The 27,984-nt window shown below is 33.8% G+C and overlaps 1 protein-coding gene across 4 annotated transcripts; it reads right to left on the bottom strand.

The window, feature by feature from the left end:
• On the bottom strand, positions 1–27,694 carry LOC105216165 (alpha-tocopherol transfer protein-like). Of its 4 annotated transcripts, none has more exons than XM_054226445.1 (6): positions 27,537–27,694; positions 26,757–26,904; positions 6,558–6,737; positions 1,074–1,168; positions 662–815; positions 1–595 (listed from the first exon to the last, which is right to left on the bottom strand). In XM_054226445.1, exons 3-6 carry the CDS (start codon positions 6,724–6,726, stop codon positions 105–107), a joined length of 909 nt encoding a protein of 302 aa, XP_054082420.1. In that variant the 5' UTR covers positions 6,727–6,737; positions 26,757–26,904; positions 27,537–27,694; the 3' UTR covers positions 1–104. The 4 variants fall into 4 exon arrangements, with proteins under 4 accessions (XP_054082420.1, XP_054082418.1, XP_054082417.1 ...); XM_054226443.1 differs by lacking the exons at positions 26,757–26,904; positions 27,537–27,694 and adding exons at positions 9,788–9,862; positions 15,085–15,219; XM_054226442.1 differs by lacking the exons at positions 26,757–26,904; positions 27,537–27,694 and adding an exon at positions 22,509–23,242.
• Between the last annotated feature and the right edge of the window lie 290 nt (positions 27,695–27,984).

Below are 27,984 nucleotides of genomic sequence, written 5' to 3'. Positions count from 1 at the left end.
TTGTTTTTGTTCGACAATATTTTAAGCAAATTGGCAAAAATTTATTTTTTTTTCAACTAATTTTGACTACCAAAAATTGTGCGCAGCCTCTGTACCACAGCGGCTTACTTCTTCTTCTTGTAACCATATGAGTTTATCGCCACATACTCCTTATCGCACAACATTAGCAACTCGTACCACTGACTGCCGTCGACGCGTTTCAACTCCAAATCCCCCCCATAGGCGGGTGGCAAGCATTTGGGCGAAATGTGTTTGTGCAGCGACTCGCGATCGCTGCCGTGGAAATAGATACGCGAACGCAGTTTCTCACGCAAGAATGGCTTGAAGAGCGCAAAGACCACATTGAATATTTTCGGCTGGTTCACAATGTGTATGGCCTTGACACGTAGCGGCACCGAATCTTGCAGCCAGTCGACAATACGCTTAGCAAAAGGTGGCGTAAATTGCCAGGTCTGTTGCAAACTCAGGCCGTCCATATCGAATATCACAATGGCGCCGCAAATTTGTGTCTCCGGCTCCAACATGGCTGCCTCAAGAAAGAGCACAGCACCCTTGAAGACCTCATCGAGTGTGACTTGCTTGTGCTTCCAGCGTTCTGCGAAAATTGAGAATTTAATTTTACTAACCAAGTACAACAACAATAATAAACAAGTGTACTTACTGCCCAGCTCGAGTAATAAGATACGTCGACCGCATTGATCGCGATTCGGAAAGACTGTGAGTATGTTGTGCTCGAAAATGTTCGCCTCTTTGCTGGGCACAAGGCCGTCATAGACGTTGGCGTGCTTCAGTTTAAAGGCGTAGTAACGTTTGATCTGAAAATAATCGCATAATGAGTATGTGCTACGACTCGTGTGTAATTAAAAGTAATATTAAATTATGGCTTTCAAGTTATTTGTGTGACTGGGCTTGTTGATTACACTGTTATAATATTTCTGTTTCGCTTAAGTGATCATTAGTGTGTTCAATTACATACTTCTATGGAGAATACATTAATTTAACTTTATTAGTTTTTGTTTAAGTGACCATGTGAATAACTCATGAGAACTCTCATTGCTATTTGTTGTCCTTACCAAATCCCGCGCACTTTCCGGATAGTATTTGCAGGGCCGCAAGAAACGCACTAGCCATTCATCATTGTCTTTTGGATAGAGCAAATCTGTCTCGGCTGCAAGAAATAAAGAAAAAATAATGAAGAGATTATTTTAAATATGAAATATTAAAAATACAAATTTTCAGATTCCGACAAAAGCGTACTTCTGGTACGCCTAGACACCAAGGATTGCGATTTTACCACACAAAACTTTTTTTTCTTCATAAAGTGCGTTCAGAAAATGATAGTAAAGATTTTCTAACATGTATTATTTTTTATTTTATGATTTTGTATGATAAAAGTGTCTGGTATTTTCAAGATAGATCTTCGTATCTACAGAGAATCTCACTTAGACGTCATCGACTGTCTTTGTGATACCCAAATGCTCCTTACGGATCGCCGAAACCCTTACGACAAATCGTTTGGACTCGTTATAAAGTTCTTAAGTCGGCTAATGGCGTTTGCAGTCACTTCGCTGGATCCGCCGAAAGTGTGCCTACAGAGGTGTTTAAACCTTTGTCTGGCGAATACTGGACATTGCAGGAAGAAGTGCTTGGATGATTCCTATTCGCCTTCCTCTAAGCAACTTTGACAACTAACTTCTGGCTTGATTCCTAATCTCACCGCATGTGTGCCTATTGGACAATGACCAGTAAGCACACCAATGATTGAAGGGTGATGACCACGGACCTCGGTCCACCGTAAACCAGAAGGGCCTCGCTACTGCACAGGTGGTATAATATTAAATATAGAGAGGTTCCTTCAGCAACAATTTAGACCTGAACAGCGCTGAAAAAACAGACGCTTCCTATTGTCCTGAAAACAAACGATCTAATAAGATCGTCCTAAGTTTATGCTGAGCTATTAGGTTCAAGACAGTGGAATTTGCTGACATCAGGAAGGAAAATAACCGTTTTTAGAACCTTTAACCAGGAGCTATCATCGTTTTTCACCATGTTATGGAAAGATTAGGGTCTTGCGCATAATCCGGAATCCTCAAAAAAAGGTTTGAAGGCGGTTTTGCTTCATATTGGTTGGATACCCACCTCCCAATTTCCAGCGCAGGATAATTCTTGCCAACAGGTGCTTCCTTTCACTGAGTAAGCAATTGAAAAGTGAAAAGTCCCTTGTTGACGAACCGAAACCAAACTACAAGTAGCTCATTATTCCCGTCTTGCATAACGGCGCAGAAGAGTGGACGATGTCGACAACCGATGAGACGACATTGTCAGTTTTCGAGAGAGAAATTTTCCGGAAGATTTATGAAACTTTAAACACTGGCAAAAGAATACCGCAGACGATGGAATTATGAGCTGTACGAGTTATTCGACGACGTTAACATAGTTCAGCGAATAAAAAGACAGCGGCTACGCTGGCTAGTTCATGTTGTCCGAAGGGACGAAATCGTTCCAGCTTTTAAAGTGTTCGACGCAGTACCCGCCGGTGGAAGCAGAGGAAGAGGAAGACCTCCACTCCGCTGGAAAGATCAGGTGGAAAACGACCTGGTTTCAATAGGTAATTCCAATTGGCGTAAAATTTCGAGAAGAAAAAACGATTATTATTGATTCGGCTTGTAAGCTATGCCTACGCCTATTACTTTAATACTCAAATACTACTTAGGTATGTTCTGAATAGTGATCTCCTTACCTATATTAATTGACTACCTTAAATGCATTATTTCAGATCGCAAAGGCCTGAAATATCTGAACCATTTCCATCGGCATATCCGAGTATATTTTAACTTTCCCATTATCTTTAAATACTACTTTAACATTGGGTACTTCACCTCTTTAATAACCTAATCTAACAAACCTAACCTAACTTATTGTTTATAATTCATAAACAATAAATAATGCCGATACGTATTACACATGAAATCAATTAACGAAACGTTTTGTAAACAATAAAAAATACCTTAGAAAACACGTGAAACATTGAAAACGAGTGAGCAAATTGAGATAAGAAAATTATTTACCCAAACAACGCGAGTGAATGAATTAAATAAATCAACCAAATAAGAAAAATAAATTCAAAATAACAATTAATGATTGATCAGAGAAAAATGTATGTATACAATTGAGCGCAAAACACTGTGATTTATTGTTTCTTAAAAACAATCATTCCGTTTTGTCTACTGGGTAATTAAAATTTGCAAAAAAAAATCGCAAACTTGGTTCCGTTTATTTTAGCATTGGAGAACGCATGTATGTTAAGGTGCTTCCTCTACCGCACACAATTACATACATACATACAAAAGTATAAAAAAAGTGTGTGCGAAAATTCAAAAACAACAACAAAAACAAAATAGTCGTATAACTTTACGACAGCGCCACAATGATGATGACGCTTGGAAATCTGGGAATGTTTGTGAAAAAAAATGCCCATAACTATGACCATCACGATAATAATGACACTTTTGATACTGATTCAGCACTCAGTTGACACTGACTTGCATGTACATACATACATACGTACATATTTACATACAATGGTGTGCAAGTGTATTGCATAGCGCGCTTTTTATTATGCAATACTTGTAAATACATACATACGTAGTTATTTGTTTTTGTACGCGCGGTTTACATGTGCTGCTTCTCATGCGAGATTTTTTCGTAGCAGATAATTTCGACAGTTTTTATTACAATCATAGCCCTTGGTGGTGACGACTCATTGCAGTGACCTTCAAATCTCCAAAAAAAAAACAAGAGTTTTTGTGCTTCGAGTGGGGGGAAATTTAGTGAGGCATATGTTTCACGGTAATGTTTTGAGCTATTTGATTTTGTAATATACTGACGCTAAATAATGAAATAATACAGACTTGTGACACAAGATTATATTATATGATTTACCTATTTTCTGATACATATTGTAGATATAAGGTGACCTTGAACTCAAATATGAGTTTGTAATGAATATCTCTAACAAAAAAACTCTACAAGTCCCTCATCATTCCCGTCCTACTTTATGGTGCAGAAGCGTGGACGATGTTAATATCCGATGAGACGGCACTAGGAGTTTTCGAAAGAAAGGTTTTGCGGAAGATTTACGGTCCCTTAAACATTGGCAACGGCGAATACCGCAGACGATGGAACGATGAGCTGTACGAGTTATACGACGACATTGACATAGTTCAGCGAATAAAAAGGCAGCGGCTACGCTGGCTAGGTAATGTTGTTCAAATGGATGAAAGTGCTCCAGCTCTGAAAGTGTTCGATGCAGTACCCACTGGTGGAAGCCGAGGAAGAGGGAGACATCCACTCCGATGGAAGGACCAGGTGGAGAAGGACCTGGCTTCGCTTGGTATACCTAATTGGCACCAAATTTATCGTATGCTTGTAAAGTGACGACTCTTTAAGGTTCTCTTTATTTTTGGAAATAGGAAAAAGTCACACGGAATCATGTATGGCATCTCCATATGATATGCTGGGGCATCGGTACAGCATTGTTTTTGTCCAAGAATTAATGAACAATTATCAAACGAACATCGTCAAGCTCATAAAACCTATCTAACCTAGTGGCTGCTATAGACAAAGTTTGACAATTGGACTTTCCAAACCCGTTAAAACCCGTTAACGGTTCGTAAGACAAAAATCAAATTTAATAGATGGTGTCGCGAACCTTCGGCACGACGTGGGAAACGAAAAGTTTAAGAACAGTGAAACATTATTGTGAACTCAATGGAGATAGTACTCGCTGAAAGAAAATATTTGAACAAAGTAATATTGTGCCAAGAATGGCCGGATAAAATGGTTATTTTTTCTGTTCTTCTGTAGGAACCGTCACACATTTTAAAATAATCTAATATCTTATAAACTATATGAAAGAAGAAATAAAGGAGTTTTTCAAAAGGGACGCTACAAAAGTGGACCGATAAGGACAGCAAACGACGCCATATTTTTTCCTGCTCTTTTGATATTTTTCTTCAGTAAGGTTTGCCATTTCATCATGGAAAGATTTAAGATCCAACGAATCGAAATTGTTAAAATTTACCTCCGAAATTCAGAGTCGGTGACCTCAACTTTAAGAGCGCTACGTCTAATTTATGATGGTGCTCATTTCTGGTTGAATGGCTTTGTCAATAAGCAAAATATGCGTTATTGGTTAGGCAGCAATCCACACGTACTCTATGAGTCACGATTGCATCCCGAAAAAATTAGGAATTGATGAGGTTTATGGGTCGGCTGCTTCCGTGATGATCATGACCGGCATGTTACTGTGAATGGGTGAATGGGAATCCCTACCGCTCAATGATACGAGTACTTTTGGCCCGAATTGGATTATATGGACTTGGAAAATATGTGGTTTCAACAGGACGTCGCCACAACCCACACAACGAATGTCACAATCGATTTATTGTAAACCAAGTTTGGTGAACGTCGGTCGTGCGATGGGACTACGTCAAGTCTAGGATCTATGCTAACAAGCCAGCGACGATTGATGAACTTCGTACTTCGTCGTAATTGGGTTCAAAGTCTGGACTACTGCAAATGTGGCCATGGTAGCCATGCCAAAGGAAATCGAGTTCCATATATGTATAATGGCATCGAATGTACTGTCACAGGAATAATAAAATTTCATTTAAATCCCAAACCGTATTTGTTTTATGTAAACTTTTGTATTGCTCTTATTGAAAAACCTTTTACATAATAAATAAATTTTAATATGTCTGTATAATAAATAATCAAAAGTGATCGGGCGAAATATACTATCAGAAGTATCTAGTTACCCGCGACGAAAGTTTAGTTCGCTTTTCTTCATGTTAAAAAGCCATATTTGAAGTTGCTTAGAAAGAGTTTTACAAAGTTCAAAGCCAACTAACGCTTGAAAACAAACGTAAATTATAAAAAAAAATACAAAACGCTTTTCTTTCTAGCAATTACTAAGATAATATTTGCAAATACTAATACCATTTAAGTAATTATTGTGCTAAAAGTATGAAGTTAAAAAGTAAAAAAAAAATTCTCAGCAATTTAGTGACAATTATGGGATACAAATTTACATATTTACATACTTAAGTAAGTAAATATGCCGAAGTTTATTATACAAATATGAATGTGCAAATATTTATTTATAATTTCACAACCCAACAAGCTGTAATTTAAAATTAATAACGGTGTTATAAAACAATAATAAACGTTTTTTGCGCTTTTTAATAGCTTTGTATATAGTTTGTAAGCTACTTGCACGGTAATTAGCGAGAGATTAAAACCGCAACTTTATGTTTAACATTAAATTTGAAATGAATAATTATTGTTGTTGTTTTTTACAGTTGAAACAATTCAAGAAAATATTAATAAATAAATGTGAAATGAAATCTAAACCATTAAGTCATTAAAAGAGAAACAAGTAAATCACACTCACTATATTAAACAATTTTCATGTTTGCACAGAATTATTCTAAAACCTATCCAGGAACTTTAAAAACCGATTAAGACTTTAATTAAGTACAACTATTAAATTTTACCTTCCAATAACCTTGTTAGTTCTTTAGTCGCCGATTCTTTATTTTCTGGTGTTTCACGTAACTCCCTTATAGCCACTTCCTTGGCACGCTCTGTTGGTTCGCCCAGCTCAAATTGCAGCGTGTACTCGCCCAATTGCACCGCGGGCAGTTCGGAGACTTCGGAAAGCATTGTTGGGATCCCTGGAAATGAAATTAAAATTTAGAAAATTGTAAAATTAAAGTTTAGAAATAGTTGAATCTTCGAATTTTGTTTCTGAAAAATTGAAGACATCTCTGAGTCACGCAAATATACTTTAAAAACTACTAAGGACGGGACATAATAAGATTTTATGAGCCTTCAGAGTGTTCTGTGGGTTTAACACAACAATCTTCTAATGGTAGATTCAGTAAACAACTTATTTCGACAACTTGGACCAAGGGTTATGTTTAAGAGTGGATTTGGATTTTATGTTCGGGTCAAGACTAGACAAATGGACATGAGCAGAACACAATTATTCAAATCTTTGTCAGATCTGTTTCTTGTCATTTTTCGTGGAACTAATGGGACTTCCTCGAAACGACTGTTGAACTTCCTTAATCCGAATCACCATAATCTTCAAAAAAAACTTTGCGTTAGAGAGGCTACGAGTTACGGAAGGTAATTTGTATTGAATTTGACATTTATTGCCAATTCAAGAATTCGAGTTATGGAGAACTTCGAGTTATAGAAGATCGAGTTATGGATGTCCAACTGCATTTTTATATTTTCGTATTCTTCGATTCAGTTTGTTATTCAGTGCTTTAGTGCTATAAGACACCTTTTTTCTAGTTTCCAGCAGATTTGTATCTAACATGAACTGTTCATGTCTCTCCCAACAAAAGTTATGCTGTGTCATCACTTAATCTTAGCCCTTTCGACACTGTCGCTGGGTCAAACTGGTTTACATCTTTCTTGCATCAATTTTGCTTCCACAAACTTGAACATGACACAAAGTCAGTGGCATAAAAAAAAAATCTTTGAACTTTACCCAGCTAATTAAACTTACATGCATAGACGACTTAAATGTGTTTGTGCAGAGCCAACAAACTATTTAAGTGAATACACAGAAATTAAGGTCATTTGAGGGCTTTTATGTACACATGTTAGATGACTGAGCTAATATGAGTTAAATGGCAAAAAAAAAGAAGAAGATAGGGCGGGAAAAGGGCAGAAATGCCTCGCGTGTAATTTACTAAAGGCTTCAGATGTGAAAAAAAACTATTAACGTTGACAGTTTCGAGATTGCCTGAGTGTAAATTTATTTTTGATGTTCATTGTGGTTATTTATAGGTTAGATTTGTGGTTTGAAGACATTAAATTGAAGGAACTCGTTTGATATATAAATTAAAATTATTACAAAAACCGAAAAACAAGAGTTGTTCAATTATATACCTAGATTTCTAGAACTGATTTGTATAGGGTTACCATAAATGTAATGAGAAAAAGGATGAAATGGTATAATTTTCAATTTTTAACTCACTTCTAATCAAAATCTGAAAATATTAATTTTTAAATAAAAAATTTATAAAATTAAATTAAATTTTAAATTTTCTATAATTTGCTTCAAACAACCAATCCAGACCCTTATGGAAAATAAGAAAATCATTGTATAATTTTTATCAAAAAAAAATTTCCTTCTTATATGCAAAATGCAATTTAGGGCAAGGGAAAATACGATATCTTATCTTTACAATCAAACAAAATTCAAAACTCCGAAAAAAGATTTTTATTCAAAAGTTAATTGTTAAATTTAGATCCGATATTGCTAACAAGCTATTTAGGGGTCGGCAACACATTTACCTATTTGACTTTATCTTAAAAATATTCTGTGAATAATGACAAAGAGCGCACTCCAAAACTGTTGATTTTTTCCCGAAAATCTAGAAACAATTTCCTGAGGCAGCTATTTTTTTTAATTTTTGAAAGCCAGGATTATCTATTTATTAAATTTATCCAATTGATCTTAGATGAATTTCCAAGGGCTTATGATTGCCACCGAAGGGCCTTTTTTTTGGAACTGGGTCCACACAAACAGCTATCTATAACTTTGGTAATTATATATTTTTTTTTTCAAATTTTCGCGACTTCAACTCAAAACATTTTGTAATAATGCCATATTATTATTTTTGTAAAATAACATGATTTAATAGCAAAAAAAATTCTGACAATTTTCTTTTTTTCCCATCTCTGACCATGGGATTAAGGGATTAATGAATTCAATCTCAAAAGTGTTAATTATAAATTTAAATCCAATCATTTTAAACTCTCAGAAAACTCGAATTAGTAATAGCCTTTTCACACAGGAGTTAATCGGCCTTTGCTCAATTAAAGCGCTGGTATAGAACGATTTGCCATACAAAAGAAAAATCTTATTTTACTATATTCATTTTTATCGAACACAAATCGAGTTGAAAATGGAATGCTACTCTGCGGTTCACACAGTAAATTTAGTTCTGGTTATTGATAAAATAGCAATCAGCTGATGAAACTTTCCTACTTCTTATGAACAGCAAAAACAATTGATTTCTCAATTATGGTCTTATAGCCTTTTTGCCCTTTAGCTAATTGTTCAATTAACCGGCCTGTGCTCGATGAAAACGTTTATTAAAATCGATTTACCATACAAAATAAAAATCTACATTAATTTTTAATTGAATTTTAATCGACTTGGAAATTAAATGCAACTCTGCGACAAAGACCGCATTTGTAATTATATATACTTTCTTTTTCTGCGAGTTGTTGTTAACGCTACACGACGGTAGATGACGCTGCAAAAAATATCAATCAGCTGATGAAACTTTCCAACGTCTTATAAACAGCAAAAACAAAAATGTATAACAGCTGATCGATTATCGAGTAGCTGGCAGTGCGAAGGACAAAAACAAGAAAAATTTTAATTGGACAATTTATTTGGCTGTGCAAAAAGGATATAAGAACTGGTGTCTCAATTATAATCTTAATGTATTAATTTAATTTGGCTGTGTGAAAAGGCCATAAGGGTTAATAATAATCCTTCCAACCACAACCACTGAAGTTGAACAATTTTCAAACCACACTTTTTTATAATTATATATAATAAAATTATTGCGTATATATAAATATTCATTCCGATAAAATCCCTTTATAATCCCTCGACACATTTTATTTGCCGCACGCTAATAGGATTGACTACGTGTTCAATCACTAATCAGTTAATTGCACAATTACTTACTCATTTTGTTGTATTTTATTAACTATGATTTGTGGCTGCTTTTCCGTGTATATTTTAATTGATTTTATTTAATCACTGCAATTATACATTAATTGTTTACTGATAAAATATTACATGAATTTAATTGCGGATTAATATATTTATATTTTGTACGTATTTATATTAAATGCTTTAAAACGAGTCGATTTTATCTTTCATTTCCATTATTTATTTACATTTTTGCAACATTAAAACTGCGAAAAATTTGCGTAAAATTAAGGGTCGCGTAATTGGGTCGATATTTTATTATTAATTGACGCACAATTTACATATATGCACTATAATTTCAAGCGACTTAGTCTCAAATGACTTCAATACTAATGATTGCCTTTTTTGCTATTTGTTTTATATGGAATTTCCCCGCTTTGACTAACAAGTGCCAACCTTGACATTGGAAAGAAACAGACACTTGTGACAGACTTTGTGAAGGCGCTGTGTAAAGTAGTCAAGAAAGAAAACCAGAAATAACAATAAAATCGCATACAAACTTGAACTCGCACACGAATTGTAAATTCATAAAATTCGCATTATTTATGACACACTTAAAATGTTTGTGGAGCTGATGAGCTATCATTTTGCTTTTACGATAATATAATAAGTTGCAATGGTGTAATTGCATGCCTATAAAAGGTTTAATTTGTTAAGAATTTATAGATTTAATTACAGCACTTAACAAATTGGATATTTATTTATTTATTTATCTTATAAAAAGTAAACTTTTTCTTAACACTTTTTAAATTAATTGCTATAATATTAACTCATATATTTTATTACACTAGTGAACACATTAGATGTTTTCTTAATTTTAATATTTACAGTTACAGGGGTTTGCAATAGGGTAGCTACAAAAGTAGACCGATAGGGATAGCAAACGACGCCTATTCCTTCCCGCTCTTTTGACAATTCTCTACAGTAAGATTTGCCATTTGATCATGGAAATATATACAATCCAACAACGGGTCGAATTTATTAAAACTTACTACGCTACGTCTAATTTATGATGGGGCTCATTTCTGGTTGAATGGCTTCGTCAATAAGCAAAATATGCATTATTGATCAGGCAAGAAACCCCACACGTACTCCATGAGTCACCATTGCATCCCGAAAAAAATTACGGTTTGGTGCGGTTTTTGGGACGGCGGCGTTATTGGGCCGTACTTCTTCCGTAATGATGAGGACCGGTACGATACTATGATTGTGAATCGCTACCGCTCAATAATAACTGAATATTTTTGGCCCGAATGGGATGATATGGACTTGGACAATATGTGGTTCTAACAGTAAGGCGCCACAAGCCAAACAGCGAATGTCACAATCGATTTATTGAAAACCAAGTTTAGTGAACGCTATGTCAAGTCTATGGTCTATGCCAACAAGCCAGCGACGATTGATGAACTTCGTACGAATATCGAACGTGAAATTGCAGCAGTATCGGCCGATTTATGCTTGAATGCCGTCGAAAATTGGCTTCAGCGTATGAACTTCTGTAAGCGTGCCTGTGGGGGCCACGCAAAGAAATCGAGTTCCATAGTTTCTTTGTAGCGCTCTCATTGAAAAACCCTTTACTACCTTAATATTCTCTCTTTCTCATTTTGTATCTACATCACTCTTCTTCTAATTCTATTTTGTTCGAAATAACAAAATTTTTCTTATGGTGTGTAAATTGAACGTTGATTTAGGAATTATAGACTATGACAATTGTATAGATGGTCTATAAAACTATGATTTACGGTACCTTAATATACCTGTACGAAATACTATATTATTAGTAAATCGAAAAATTATCAATTTCCTTATTGAACCCTCTAGCCATAAAATCATAAAAGACCGTTATGGAAATATAGCTAAACTTAAAAGTTTAGTGAATAGTTTTCTGATTTTGCTTCATCTAAATTTGGTCAATATAATATAATATCAGTAGAGTTTATCTTCTGTACTATATTATACTTTATAATATAATACATTCTTATGATTTACATATAGATTTGATAAATATACAGATCTTGACGGAATAAACATATTCAGCATTCTCAATCCTCTAAAATATTGATCGCTGTTCGATTTTAAGATAATCTTGTTCATGCTACACACATAATCGAAAGTTCCATGTGATTTCATCTTTATCGATTTATCTTACATGTATCATATATTACTATTGTTTATTGAGAGCTCATAAACTTGACACCATATTGATTACTCATTTCAGTTATTGAGACTTGTAATGCAATAGCTTGCATGTTTCGATTCAACATTTTTCGGATTTATTTCATAGCTTTCACGTGTGTAGTGAGGTGTTCAATAAAAGTCAAATATCGGTAAACAAAAACTGACGTAAACTTGCATGATTGAACATTGCCCACACGCTAAGTGAAACCAGTTCATCTGGTATGTGATATCTACTGACTTATACTATACTATATAGAGTATAACAATTTCCAAAAAAAAAAAAAAATAATTTATATCTTCTCAAGTATAATATAATATTTGCAAGTGGAAGATTTAGTAAATAATAATGTTTGTTTTGAATCAAGAAAAATATTTGGAGTAATTTTTTAATTTAGTTAAGTATATTTTTTTAATCAAATAAAAAATTTTGCCATCAAAACTTACTATGTCCCGGTTTCTAAATTTTTATTTAATTGTTTTCAAATTTATTAAATCTTTAAAATACATATATGTTTGCTGATGCTGCTGACCATTACAGTTTCATTGATTAATTTCCAAATACTGGAATTTATTACTAGAGATATTTCCTCTATCATATTGCTAATTTCTTTGCAAATAAATAGGCTTGTATGTTTATAATAAATTTTGGCTAGTAATAATAGAAATAAATATTTACTTAAATTGCCGCTTTGGTCAATAAACTTCAAATTCACACGTGCTCAAAGTGAACATGAACATACTGATTTTAGCTTTATTTCTTTTAGTATATGTAGTAGATGGCAAATAAATAAAAAAAATATTAAAAATAATAACTAAAATTTAACTTCCAGAACTCGAATCAACATAATCCACAAAAAACTTCGATTTAGAGGGACTTCCGTGTTAAGGAATGTAATTTGTATGAAATTTGACTTCTATTATCAATTGAAGAGTTCGAGTTATGGAGAAATTTGAGTTATAGAAGTTCGAGTTATAGAGAATGTCGAGTTATGGAAGTTCAACTGTATTTATTTAGAAAAATTATTTATTTTTGTTTTGTATTATCAAGGCATTTTTAAAAATTTTATAAGTAGAAACATTTCATATATTTTTATTTTGTAAACTATTTAAGATTTATACTTTTTCTAAAATCTAGAAATTTAAATTTAAAAAATATTTTTGTAAATTATCACAACTGATTAAATATTTTAATATATTTATTTACTCAAAACTGCTAATTTAATTGTTTTTTTTTTGTTTAATTGTCATCATTTATTATATATTATCAATGTAAAGATTCAATAATTTTTAAATTGTGCAAAATATAAATATTTATTTTCATTCAAAATTTGGACTTCTCAAACCTAAAAAATTCCAAAAAAATGGTTGCTGTTAATAGCCTTTCAATTGACTTGCTTATCATTATTTAAAAAAAATATTTAATTTAATGTATTTAAATATGAACCAGACAGTTCATACAATAAAAATGTTTATTTTAAACAAATGTGCTTTTTTATATTTTTCAAGTTCATATTGGAGTCACCTCGATCAATAAATCAATATATGTATGCACATTTGTATATGAAATCAATGGCCATTTGAGCAATTAAGATTAAACGCAAAAGGTTACATTTTATCAGCTGTTTAAAATTTTTCCATATTTTTTTAATTGGAATTCGAAATGGTCAGTAATACTACTTGACTGATGATCGGATTTGGAGATCAACAAAAAAAAAACGGAAAGATTCCTTCATGCATTCTGTAGCATGTAAAAAGCTTTTATTTAAAGAAGTAGGTAGAAATAGCAATTTTATTTACGTTGTTTCAACCAAATTTATCGGTTTTATTATTTAATAGAAGTTAATGTAAATTGAATTAAGAGCTTGGCCGTTTAATGGTAAGGGGTAGTTAGGATTTTCAAAAAATATTCTCTGAAAATTTGAAATTGATCCGATCATTACTTTTCGAGTTATTCCACAAATAACAAAGAGCGTTCGGGCATTCCAAAACGCTAGTGCGAAACGTTTAAATGTGTTTATCTCAAAACTATATAACTCGAAAACCGCTCAGTAGTTTTTAATGAAATTTATACAGCTTTTAGAATACATAATAATCCTGGGCCTGATTGAAGTTGTTTTGTTACTTCAAAAATTTCGATTTTTTAAGACCAATTAACTGTTGATTTTTTGCAAAAATAAAATTCCTGAGGCCGCCATTTTGTTATAAAAAAAAAAAAACAAAAATGTTTTTTTCAGGCCCAGGATTATCTATTTATAAAACTAGTTTTTTTTATTCGATTGAATTTAGATTATTCTCCAAAGACTTATGACTGTCACCGCAAGAAAAGAACTCAGTCCACACAAACAGCTATAACTTTGGAAATTATAATTTTTTTCAAATTTTCGGGACTTCAAGTCAAAACATTGTGTAATAATGCCATATTATTACTTTTGTAAAATAACATGATTTAATGGCAAACAAAAATTCCTGAAAATTCTAAATTTTTCGTGTCTCTTTAAATATATTTTTTTAAATGTTTTGTAAAAATTCAAAAGTTCTAGATTTCTAAAAAAAAACAACAATAGGTTTTGCTGTTTTTGAAGTGGTTTACTAATTTTTGTAAATTAGATTATATATAGAGTCATAATTTTGTTTAGCAGTATAACTATTTGTTTTCCAAATCACCAAAAAAAAATTAATAATATTTTTTTTATTATGCATAATGTAATCATTTTCTATGACAAAAACATATTTCTAAAAGTTTTCAATAAAATTCATTGGCAATATATAAATTAATCTTTTAAAATCCGATTGCCACATGTTTCTTCTCTCTTTATTTTATTCGGGAAGATACGTGTTTTTTTGCAAATTTTAAGAACAACTTCAGATGTTTCAAATTTTTATATAAGATCTTTTGGAAAGCCACCGTAAATCAACGCATAATTTGAATATATAGCGTCAGCTGCAAAATTTACGCAAATTTTTCCATTCACTACATTTGAATTTCAAATCAAACAAATCTCCATTCGAACTAGAACTTTTATCGCGAAAAAACTCGTTTTGAAGCATTTTTAATAAGCACAAATCTTAATTGGACAACATTTGCAATTTACATTTTTTATAATTTTTTATGTTATTTTCTGTATTTTTTTCCAAAAACCGGCGCGACCGTAAACTTAAGCGAATGCGAAAGCGCGTCTTAATTGTGAACCGTTCAACCAGTTGGTGGCGTAGTTCAAAGCAAACTGTTTATGCCCTAAGTAGGCAGCAGATATTTTATATTTTGTCTTATTCTCCACGCAGAATCCCCCAGATGATCTGCCTATGTATAGAAAATATATATTTACACAAATACATGCATATATGCTTTAGTGCAATACGAGTTAAAAAGCATTCAAGACAAGCTTGGTTTTAACTCAGCTGCGCTTTTGGAGCATGCTGACTCTGCACATCAACTCAGGGCCTCAACAATGTCGGGAAGTTGTTGTGTTTAGGTGTGTGCCAATTAGAGTAAGCAGTAAGTAATGGGTTGTTGAGTCGCTTTTAGAGCGCAGACAATATTGTTTGTTGTTGGGAGCAAAAGTGGTAGGAGTTGATCTCGCGCAAAGCCGTTGACTGAGCTTGGAAGTTCGAAAATCACTCTCACTCTCTCTCTCTCTTATTTGACTCATTTTCGAACATCGTATCAGTGGCTTTGTTTACAAAGCTTGTTTTGTGAGAACACTGAGCGAATCGAGCTTGCTTTTTTAGAGATTTTGTGAATGATAAAATACTGACGTGGTGATGGTGAGCGACTTTGGCGGCATTTTGAGTAGTTTATATACAAACAGTTGTATATAAGCGCGCACAATGCCATTGCATTCACGTGCTGCATGCCATGTACTCCGCAGATATTTATATACTGAGCAAACAAACGTGTTTACTTATGGTGCCCTGTGCGCTTATAGACCTTTATACCAACTTATGCACATATTTAATGATATTATTACATACATTTAAAATATTGATATATCTTGGCGGTGTTTCAACCAGTCCTAAAGCCTACATATTTACATATTTTCTACATAAGTCGACAAAAATTCGGCATTAACAAGTTTTCCGATGCAGTTTTGAGATGCGCAAGCCAGTGGCCATTTATAAATATTTCAACAAAAAAAGTAGGTCATACATATTTATTTAAAAAATTGACCTTATAAAGGTTAAAAATTGCTTGGCGGCAGTTGATTTAAATTTTTGAGAATTTGAAAATTAATTTTTAAACAAATGTAGGAATTTATAGACAAATATTTTTAATTGAGTAAAAATTTATACATCTTAATGAAATCGGATCCCTGCTACGGCAAATTGCTATAACTAAACCATATATAAAGTTATGAAAAAAATTGGTACAGAGAATCACACTAGGCATTTTTGGTTGAACTTTCTTTGGGAAATTTTCATACATATCTCGTAAACTGCTAAAGCTATGTTAACCAAACTTTCTGAAGTGATGTCTTTTAGTATCTTCAGTATGTAATCTCAATCTATCTATGAACCTACTAGACCAATTTTAATTCGGTTCATAATATTTCTTTGGTATCACAACGCCTACTATCATTAATAGCCTAGACAGACGGCAAAGTTAATTCGGATTAACTGCGCTTTTAATCAGTTCCACAAAGGGTAGGTGACAGACGGCATCAAAGCGAGTTATAAACTCCCATAAACAGCTGATTGGCAATACATAATATTTCATATCAGTAAAATTAAATTGAATAGAAAGAAAATATTGCGGTTACCCGCACAATTAGTACAAAATCACTCATTACTAAAAAAATGTACATAAATACGTTGTTATTAGAACTTCCATTTTAGAAAAAAAGTATCTATTTCATTGCATGCATTTTCATTCACAATAGGTTAAAAGCAGCCATGTTTAACAATGTTGCCAACGAAAATGTCACGAACTCCCACTAACTCTCTAAAATCGAAGGGGTTACCCTATTAAAGCAGTTATTCCGCAATAACGCCGGCGTCTGTCAGGGGTATAAGATATAAGTTGAGTATCAGTGAAGATATTTGAACAAAACTATGCTCAAATAAATATAAAGATGTCTCCGAAATCGCAGCATAACTTTTCAAGACCTCAGATATAGAACATGAAGTTTGTGGCTGATATTTTACCGACATTGTTGGTAGATCTCTCAGATATTCTAAAAAAAACTAAGGATATGTGTTTCTTCTAATAGTATACCTCTATGCTAAAGCTAGACAAAAGCAGGTTAATGCTTGCTCTAGCCCCTATTAGTGATGAGCGATATTTCTATTTTTGCAACAAAAAAAAACGAATTTATGAGAATTTGTACTCCACAATTTTTTTTTTGTTTTTGTTTATTTTTTTTTAATTTTTCACATTTTCATATATTTATTAATTTTAACAATATCCAAAATTTACTTGCTTTTGTTATCACCGTACCCAAAATTATCGAAATCGCAACTAAAATTGCTACTGTGATCACTGAACTGTGATTTCTACTCTCCGAACTGATATTGCTACAGCGATCGAATTAGAATCACTGAACTGCTATATATACTGTGAGCGAACAAAAGCACTGAACTTCTATATAGCTACTGTGATCGAACTCAAATTATTGAATTGCAATTGCGATTGTAAATCACTGATATTTACAAAAATTGATCGCAGTTGCTATATATAAATATAAATCAAATAACTTAGGGGCCATCCATAGGACACGAATTTAAGGACTTTTTAACCCCTCCCCCCTCCTTGTCACAAGTGGTCACATTTTGAACTCAACCATGACGAGACGTCACTCATTTTCCAATTTTATGGATTTATCATAAAATAAAAAAAAAACAGGTTATACTATTTATTCTTATATTTATTGAATAATCTTTAAAAAAATCAACATTTAGTTAAATATTAAAGTACAGAGACAACGAATGACTAGTCAAGAAATAATAGATACTTAATTATGCTTATGGGGGCTTTCTCCCACTCTCATGCACTGGTGCTACACAGCAATAGTGAGACCAATTCTGCTCTACGGGGTTCTGGTATGGTGGACGGGTACCAGAAAATCTACGTATCGGAAGCCGATGGAAAAGGTTCAGCGGCTTGCAGCGCTATGTATAACGGGGGCCCTAAGAACCACCCCAACGGCTGCTCTAGAACGAATATTAAACCTGCCACCTATAGATCTCTTTGCCGAAAGCTGCGCGGCGAAATCGGCGGGTCGACTGATGGCAATAGGTGAATTCACATATAGATCCTTCGGACACAGCTCGGTTGCTAAGAGCAGTCTGACAGGTATCGACTATCTGGTCCTATTCTACAACTGGGAAAGAGGCACCGTAACCATGGAAAAGAATGGTTGGCGCAAGGGCACCGTAACTACACGCAACACCTTAAATATCTATATGGATGGCTCAAAAATGGATGAAGGAGTAGGTGCAGGAATATACTGTCCGGAATTAGGCATAAGACAACCGTTCAAACTGCCGAACCACTGCAGTATATTACAAGCAGAGGTCTTTGCTATTGGGAAGGCAGCAGAGCTAGCCTCCAGCACACAAGGCCAATACTCTAAAATTAACATCTACGTAGACAGCCAAGCGGCAATCAAGGCAGTAACATCGTGTCGAATATCGGCCAAAAGTGTCCTGAGCAGCAGGGCAGCGGTGGTGAGGGTCGCCAGAAATATGAGGCTACACTTCTACTGGGTGCCAGGCCATAAAGGCATCGAGGGCAACGAAATCGTAGACGGGATTGCCAAGAGTGGTGTACAGCTGTCACCCGGAAACATGATCAACATCGCTAAACCCATGCAAATTCTATACGATGAAATAGACAGGTGCATGGCAAGAAGAATCATATCTCGATGGAAGGATCTGCCGGGGTGTAAAACTGCAAAAGTCATGTGCAAAGCGGTAGATCAAAAATATACAAGGTTCCTACTGGAGCTCGATAGAAAGGGCTGTAGGACCATGGTTGGCATTCTTACCGGTCACAGCCTTGTAGCGGCGCATGCCTATAAAATGGGGCTGTCAGATGGGGAGGAATGCAGAAAATGTCAAGAGCAGGGCACCAAGGAAACAGTGGAGCATCTCTTGTGCGTTTGTCCTGCGTTAGCGAGACAACGTTTTAGGTACTTAGGGGCCCCACAGTACGATAGGTTAGAGGAGATATCGTCAGTGAAGCCTCATAAACTATTAAAATTCACGACAGGCGCAGGCATCCTGAACGATGAATACTACTCAGGGAACACGTAAAGGCACTCCATTCTGGTATCGCAAAGGACCATAACTGGTCTATGCGTGGCCTGCAGGCCGACCAGACTAACCTAACCTAATTATGCTTATGCGTGATCAGCGTGATACAGAGCAGTCCACCCAGGAGCGCAGCAGAGCGGTAAACGATATTGCCCTAAATTTTGAAATGTGATGTCACAAAGCTTTTGACCCCTCCCTGCCCCTTGTTACACAATGTCACTTCTAAATGATATTCGAATTCTTTTATAAGTTTTACTGACAAGGGTAAAAATTTGGTAAAAATTTATTAAAAGTTTTTGTTTGTCAAGTTTTAACCAGTTCCAGTTTTTTTCCCCTTTCTAAACTTGAATGAACCTTGGCTGGCAATATATTTCAATTAGCACGGAATAAATTACCACTTGAGGATATTTCGTGCCAGATGAGTTTTTTAGCATAAACGGAATCTTTGTATGAAAAAAAAATCTTGGAAGACTTCCTGCCTTATCAAGCTGATCCACATATTGTTCATTTTTAGACATAAAAAAATCGTAATAAAAATAAGACCTCGAATTTTTAAATTTTTTATGAGGTTGAACCGTTAAAATTAACTACATATATATAACGAGAAAATCATGAAATTATCATCATGATATTGCATAGATCTTATCAAGCAACATTTTCTTAAACAAAGGAAATGTCCTTAAACACAATCAAAAATTATCACAATTAATGCCGATATACTGTAAACTACCATACACAGTGTGTTGTACTTCTCACTCACTTTCAATATCAAGATCAACGATTTATGATACAAGTTTAAATGAATTTTATGCAAGCATATCACGTAGATTTGTACCTAACTATATATACAAATATGTATGTATATATTATGTATGTGATATATGTATTATATATGATCTACGCACATGTCGCACACTTTATGCCAAATTTTTATTGTTTTTTTTTCGAACTGAACGTTTTTTATGTCCAACAGTTATTGTAAAGCCTGTTTAAAGCGATAACCGAAACATTTTCAATATATGGAAGTTAGAATTACGCTTTGGTTTCATTATTGCAGTTTCAACTTGTCGCTCATTCGGTGACTTTTTAATTTATGCTTGTCTATATCTTTTGTTTTAATATTTCGTTTGACGTAATTAAGCAGTTAATGCTTTGAATTTTTAATGCGTTCATTTTATTTGACTGGTCCTTTGATTTTATGCTTTTACGACTCGAGAGTACATTGAACACCGTTGACTCTGACGACAGTTGGCGGTTGGAGGGTGAAATATGCTTTTGGTTAACATGTGGTTTTGATTTTGGTTTGAGTTTTGAGAATTTTATTTGTAAATACATATTTACACAATACATCATACACATCTTTTTGAATAAGGGCAAGGGGGACAACGATTCAGAGATAAGTAGCTATACAGACGGATCCAAACTAGACAAACGAGTGGCAGGTGATTTTTTCAGAAAAATTAGATTACTTCCGGCTACCGGATCACTGCAGCGTCTTCTGGTATTACTTCAATTAAAGAAAGCCTTCTCGTTCTGTCAAAAAGGGTATGAACGACGTGCTAGCTACGTGCAGATATTTAATCCAAAAGTATGCTGTAGATATAGCTGAATCTGACAATCACTGACTTTCTCAACAAACAAACAAACAGACGTGGCCTGAATGGAATAGGACCGCACATGCCGACTATTGTTATTTAAAAGGAATGACATACGAATCTTAGTAGAAATGTTACTGGGGTATTGTCTGATTATATGACAATTATACTTACAATGACTACTACAGAAGATGCCAAGAAGTAGCAGAAGAAGAGACAAAACACCTTCTAGATGGATGGTAAGGCTCTGTATAGGAAAAGTGTATAGGAAAAGAATCGCAACTGTGGTGGAAGTTGCACACATCAGACCTTTTGAATTACCTAATTTTATCAAAACCACAGGTTGAGTCAGGGAGGATATAATAAGGCCTAGGCCCAAAGGCCTAGATTCGTTGAAAGGCAACCACTACTAAATTGTCATCCATCCCAGGCCTGTTACTTCCTTTGGCTTGCAGCACTTATTCGGATTAAGATAGTGAAAATGAAATGAAATTTTAGTGCCAGTTACCAGTCCAAAATGTATCGTGGAATCGGTAAGGAAAAGTCAATCTTCAGTTTTTGGCGTCCAAGACGATGTCATTTAAGATAACTTCGTTTCGCATATCGGCCAAAAGTGTAAAAGGGGTAGCAGTAGAGAATGTCGAATATGCGGCTACACTTCTACTGGATTCCAGGCCATAAAGATTTCAAATGCAACGAAATCGTATACGGAATTGCCAAGATTGTTGTATAGCTGTCACCCGAAAATGTGACCTACATTGATAAACCAATGTATTGTCTGAACGATGGCAAGAAGAATCAAATCGGGTAGGAAGGATCTACCGGGTTTCCAAACCCATAAGGGTCATGTGCAGACACATGGTCAGCGGTCAGCTGGTCAGCGATGCATCAGAAATATACAATTTTCCTACTGGCAATCGATAGAAAGGGTTTTCAGATTTTTTCACTTTAAATGCTAAGTATTTTGTACTTTGATTTTCGTGATTACAAAGTCTTTTTTTCGAAACAATTTTAAATTATATATCTTCTGTTACTATATTATAGCTGTCAACTGCTGTTAAATTGCATTTCCATAATAGCTGACCGTTAACAGTTACACTTTCAGTCAAATATTCGTATGTAAACTAAAGGAGCGAGCGCATTCGTAGCTGTTAAAGGGCCAATTAAAGATTCAAGGCAAAAAACTAAAATCAAGGTCAGTCAAGTTGGCTATTGTCACCAGTTGAAACTTGAATCTGGGAGAATTTTATTAACGGCAGAAATGTATTCAGGATGAGAGTGAAACAATTGGAAGATAAAAGCGAAGGAAGTGACTAACACTGGATAGAAGTAAGGAATTATTTTAATTTTATTTAAATGCAGTTACGGATCTTAATGCCTACTTGCGCATTAATTGTCTCATATTTTTCCATGCATTTAGCGGTTAGCACATAATTTCAGCGCTAAATGCATATTTTAGCCAGTCTGACAGCATATAAATAACAACTCTCAGTTGTTTTTTATGAAAGTATATGTTCTTGAAACACTTTTTAGCTACGAGCATAATATTTGTGGGGGATTTTTAGTAATTACTTGTTTTAAATTAACTGTAATTTTGTATTTCTCCGATTATTATTTATTAAATAATAAAATAATAATAAATGCTATTTAATTGTAATTATTTTGCTCACCAAATGTTGCAACACCATTGAGATGCATTAACGGCAGCTCTGCACTTAACATTGCCATCTTTTTGCCGCTGAATTGTAATTGTATTTATTTTAGTTTTTTTTTTTTTGTATTTCTTCTACACTGAAAACTGGTCGTTCAAGTAATTATAATTGCTTGCAATCATTCCAAACGCTCAACGCCGGGAAAAATCGTTATTGACAAAGTCACCGTTGTGGCAATGCGACGATTGTTAAAAGCACACAAAACAGTTGAACTATGTAAACATATATAGCAACAACACTAACACACACTAGGTTTAAGTTGCCGTTATTTGAAATGCATTTAATTATTGCAAAGAAAATACTTGATGCGTGTAAATGAGGTTATGTAAAAGGGCACAAAACGAGCGCATAGAAATAGTGCGCTATGACGAAATTTCGATTTTGTTGCTGCGATTGCCGTTATATTAATACGTATAAGAAATGCACAGTAAGTGGCTTGAAACGTTGCACTTTAGATGTCTCTTGAAGATTTGGTCCTAAAAATTGATTTTTTTTTATTTTTTTAATACTTCTTCTTTGCACTCTTGAGACACGCACGTGATTTTCTGAAAACAAATTATTCGAACAATACATTACATTATATACATGTAATTTAACAAGTCAATCGCTTCTTATTTCACTTATTTATTTATTAAATTACATTTAAATCACAATTTTACGAACCGCCACGAACGACCTTCGCTCTGCAACTGTGTGACTCACTTGAGTGGTTCAAAGCTTTATGCCAACATTCTGTTAGTTGCCCACCAAAAAACAGAAAAAACATCGTTGGGCGCGAAGTAACAATATAACATAATAATGTACAAACTCTTGGCAGCCGCCTGAGCGTAGAGCGTAATGTTCGACTGTGTACAAAAAAAAAAACAAAAACAAAAAAAAAACTTCTAGTTCGATTGTGTACGCGTGTTTGCCTTTGATGGTCATTGTCTTCGCATTGTCTCTCCCGGAAATGCATTACCATGGCATATTTACTAACAAAATAAATGTTTAAAAGGCCATGTGCGCTGTTAGCAACAGTAAATGGTATCGTAACAGTTGAGTGCAGCATAGCCACGAACAAAACAAAAGTTATATTCTGCGCTCAGTCTTAGCAAAGAGCTAACAATCTATGTACCACCCACCTCCTCTCAGGCATAGTAGTGCTATTTTTTTTTTAGTTTTGGCGTGTCAGCGTTTCAGTGTATGCAAATGAGTGGCGTCACGTCTCTAGCGCCGAATTGGCATACATAATTATTGGCTTAAAATGAGAGTGCTTACTACAATAAATGCATTTTTATTATAGGCAGACACAATAGGTTGGCATTATTTACTTAGGATTCAAATTAAGTGTTATACCTGAACTCCTTCTCTGGATAAAGACAAAGACAAGATCTTCAAATTAAACAAAAACAAGTAAGGAAGAGCTAAGTTCGGGTGTCGCCGAACATTTTATATTCTCGCAATTTATTTAAATAATTTTTTTAATTTGGCCCATATATTCGGCATAAAGAATAACAGAATAACAAATATCATTTCATATAGTATATGAGAGATGGGGTCATTCCTGTATCGAATTCAACAAATTTTGCCACTAAGTTGCATTATATCCAACACTATACGCTCACATAATCCAAACAAAAAAATCCGAATAACAGGTACATGAGAGCTAGAGGAAGTTATTACCCGATTTTAGCATAGAGGCACATTATTAGAAGAAATATATTCCTTCTGGATTTATATAAAATGTCTGAGAGATATAACGGTATTTTTGGTAAAATATTATACATTAAAACTGAGGTCTTTATGTTTGATGATACAACACCTCCAATTCAACGTTTGAATAAAGATTCGTTCCGGTATCTTCGTTGGTTCAAAATTGAGTGAGCATAGACCCATAATTTTCCAGGAATTTTTCAATAAATTTCGTTAGTTTGTGTAAATTGAGATTCAAAATGTTACCGAAGTGACCGTTTTCTCCAAAATCGACCTTCAGTAACTTTTTTCGTTTACAGACCTCCTGGTTATAGGTTAGACACACCAATTTTTTTCTTCAATAACCTGATCTACTTACTACTAGATATGCTTTAGTTGACCAAAATCTTGTTCTATAAAATACTGCTCATAGTTTTGCGAAGACATAACTGCGCATTCGAAGTTTTTAGAAACATCGATGTAATCTCACAAGTTTTCAATTGGTCATTGAATCAGACGCACTTCATGTTTTTTTTTGTCTTATGTAGGGACAATTTTAATTTTGATTATTTAAAAATCGAATATGAAATCTATTATTTTTGAGCATTATTTGAAGCAAAAATGGGAAAGCGCCTAAAAATAGACTTCTGTCAAACAAAAACATCGTTTCTCCAGAACTGTTAATAGATGTTTGAAAGATCCAGTTGAAAGAAAAATTCGGGTTATAAAATTGTTAGAATTGTTTTTAATTCAACTAAGTCGGCAGCCAAGAACAAGAAATTCAACCGTTCAGCGTACAATCAGAAATTCAAAAAATCTTATGCGTCTAAAAAAATCAACCCTGTATGGCAATTGCAAATATTAACGCCTTCAATGTACGAAAGAGCACATGTTTTGAAGTGTTCAATCTGGCACTCTACACAATGATTGGCGTTCAGTTCTTCTGATTGTTAATAATTTTATACTAATAAGACAAATAATTACACTCACTAAAAATAAAATCCGTTTTCTTTAAAAACAAAATTAATAAATTAAAAAAATAATTAATAATTTTAAGTGCGTCTATTATAGTGACCAAAAATTTATTTAATATATTATATAATCAGCCTTATTGTAACTTTCATGTGAACGACATTCCCAATTAAAAAGCTAACACATTTGTGTTTTTTGTAACATGAATTTCATCATGGGGAAAATCTGACATCTTCGAAAATTTTCCCTTATTGTAAATGTAATTTTGTGTGGTGGAGGGCGCTTCAAATGTCTTCAAGACTATTTTAGCGTTTATAAGGCGCATGTGGATGCTATATAGATAGGCAGCGGATCTGTTGCTTCCTTCGTCCTTCAGTGAAGTGATGATTCACTCTGGGATTCACTGACTATGCGCCCGAGACTGGTAAAGAAATATCTATCCTCACTTTCAGGCGATACCAGTTAGATCTCTTGATTAGATTTGGGTGCTTGGCCACAGAGGAGTCCTAGGTAATAACGTAAGGCTAATGAGCTTTAAAGGTTAGGCACGCCAGTCTTTAATACAGTAGAATGCGAACAAATAGGAGCACTTACGCCCTTGTGACCTACTGGACAGTTGGGCTTGAGCTGAGCTGGACAAGGGTCACAAAATCCATCTGACTCAAGGAAAATCGTAAGTTGTCTGGGCGCTCAACTCTTCCTTATGGAATGCCACGTCTATACAAGATTAAAAATAAAATTCCGCGGATCTCAATTTTTGAACATCCTCGCGAATTGGCGGCTATAGAAGTAAACAGTATGCAGATGCAGATTTGTAGTAGGTTCACAGCGCTTTGTTTGAGTCTTAATAACTGTCCTTATAGTCTGCTTTCCCCCTCTTGTGGAGAACAGCCATAAAGCCTAACCAAAGGTCTATTAAAAAAATACAGTTGAAGGTTTTGGTGGAAAATTCTGATAGTGTAAAGAGCTTTCACAAAGAAAATAAAGATAAAGTACATTTTGAAATAGGAACACGAATTCTTGAAGTAGTAAGTTCTTGAAGTTGAGTAAAACATTGTTTAGTTGCTACCGTGTTTAGTGTGCATCCGTTCAATTTGTTTTATTGCATTATCACTTCGAATATGTTATTACATCCTTTTACGTGATTAAATAGTCACGCAGTTGGCTTTATAAACGGAATCTTCATTTGTAGCCCCAATATGAATCAACAAAAAATCAAAACAACACTACTTGTGACAGAATGCCGAATTTCTCAAACAACGTGCATAAGTTTCTGCGATATTATCCCTCTTTTTAACGTGTCTGGTGTTAATCGACAAGGATTTATCGACCTTTAAGTAGTTTCTAACTATGCTTGCAACAAATTGGGTTAGTGTGTGTGTTATGACAGAGTTTCTGTAGTTTAAGAAATGCTTATGCACCAAAAACACTTTTTAAATTTTTAAAACACAACCATTCCTTGTGTAAATAATTGTAAAAAAATTTAGCTATTTCCATATATTTCAAATAATATTATATTATAATATTATATTATATAATATATTAACTTAGATTCATACTTACCAAGTTCTTAAAAAACAGCAAACGTATGAAGAATTATTTGAACAAAAACAATAACACTTTCAGTAAAAGTCCCTCACAGCGTTTAATGACCAAAGTGCCGAGACGCCTAAGTATATGACCGCTAAAGAAGATAGACACAACGCGAAAGCTAAAACAACAAAAAAAATTGAAATGTAAATAAACTTTTGATTAAATGCGATTTCATTAACAATTTTACTGTTTCTTCTTTTGTTTTTTTTTTTCGATTTCATTAAAAATGTGATTGTTGTTATTTTTGCAACGTATTTTGCAATTTTTATACACTTGGCAAAGAATTAACTGCATGCGGCATATGCAAAGTTGGATTTATTTACATATGTATGTATGTATATTGGCATATATGTACGTATGTATGTATGTTTATATATTATATACGTTTGCATATATTTATATATTTTGCAAATTCAATTGATGGTACACGTCGGTATTAATTGAAATGCATGTATGTCAAGTACACTTTTTGACACTTAAAAAAGGGGCGGCACATTAGCAGTTTCTAAGCAATTTTTTTTTTGCATTTTAAGGTTTATAATAAATTATATTTGGTTTTTATTTATAAGCTTCAATCATAGTACATATTTTCAATCACAACTACATTTTTGTTTATTTTTTATATATAATTTTTTAGGATTTTTTTTGTATTCATTATAATTTTTTTCTAATTTTTATGTTTTTATTAATTTTATTAATTTTTATTATTTTCTTTATTTACTTTAATTTTTTTTTTAAGTTTATCCTTACTTTACACTTCACACAAAAATCACTTCATCCGTATTATTATTATTGTCCTTTCACAAAACGCGACTATCTACAAAACAATTCCGCTTTCACTTGTGTGTCGACCTTACTCACGCGCACGCTTTCTTTGTACTGTGTCGCGTTTATTCCGTATAAAACTATAAACTAATTTTTTAAATGCAATTCAATTTTATACTGAATTCATTAGATTTACATGAACATGGACAGACGCAATCACGATACGCCACAAGCACAAATCAAGCAAAGAGCAAACGCACAAGCGCACAGACTTATATACATACGTAGACACATACCTATGAGCAAAAATGTATATAAATATATGCAGGTATGTCTTGTTATTAGATATAAAATTGAATCAAAATCAAATGCAATTCTCTTATTAACTTTGCATTCTTTTGTCGCTATGTGTGTGCGTGCACTGATGTCTGAG

Source organism: Zeugodacus cucurbitae, chromosome 3 (genome assembly GCF_028554725.1).
Source record: "Zeugodacus cucurbitae isolate PBARC_wt_2022May chromosome 3, idZeuCucr1.2, whole genome shotgun sequence".
Classification (NCBI taxonomy): Eukaryota; Metazoa; Arthropoda; class Insecta; order Diptera; family Tephritidae; genus Zeugodacus; species Zeugodacus cucurbitae.
This window is presented reverse-complemented; position numbering and strand designations above follow the sequence as displayed.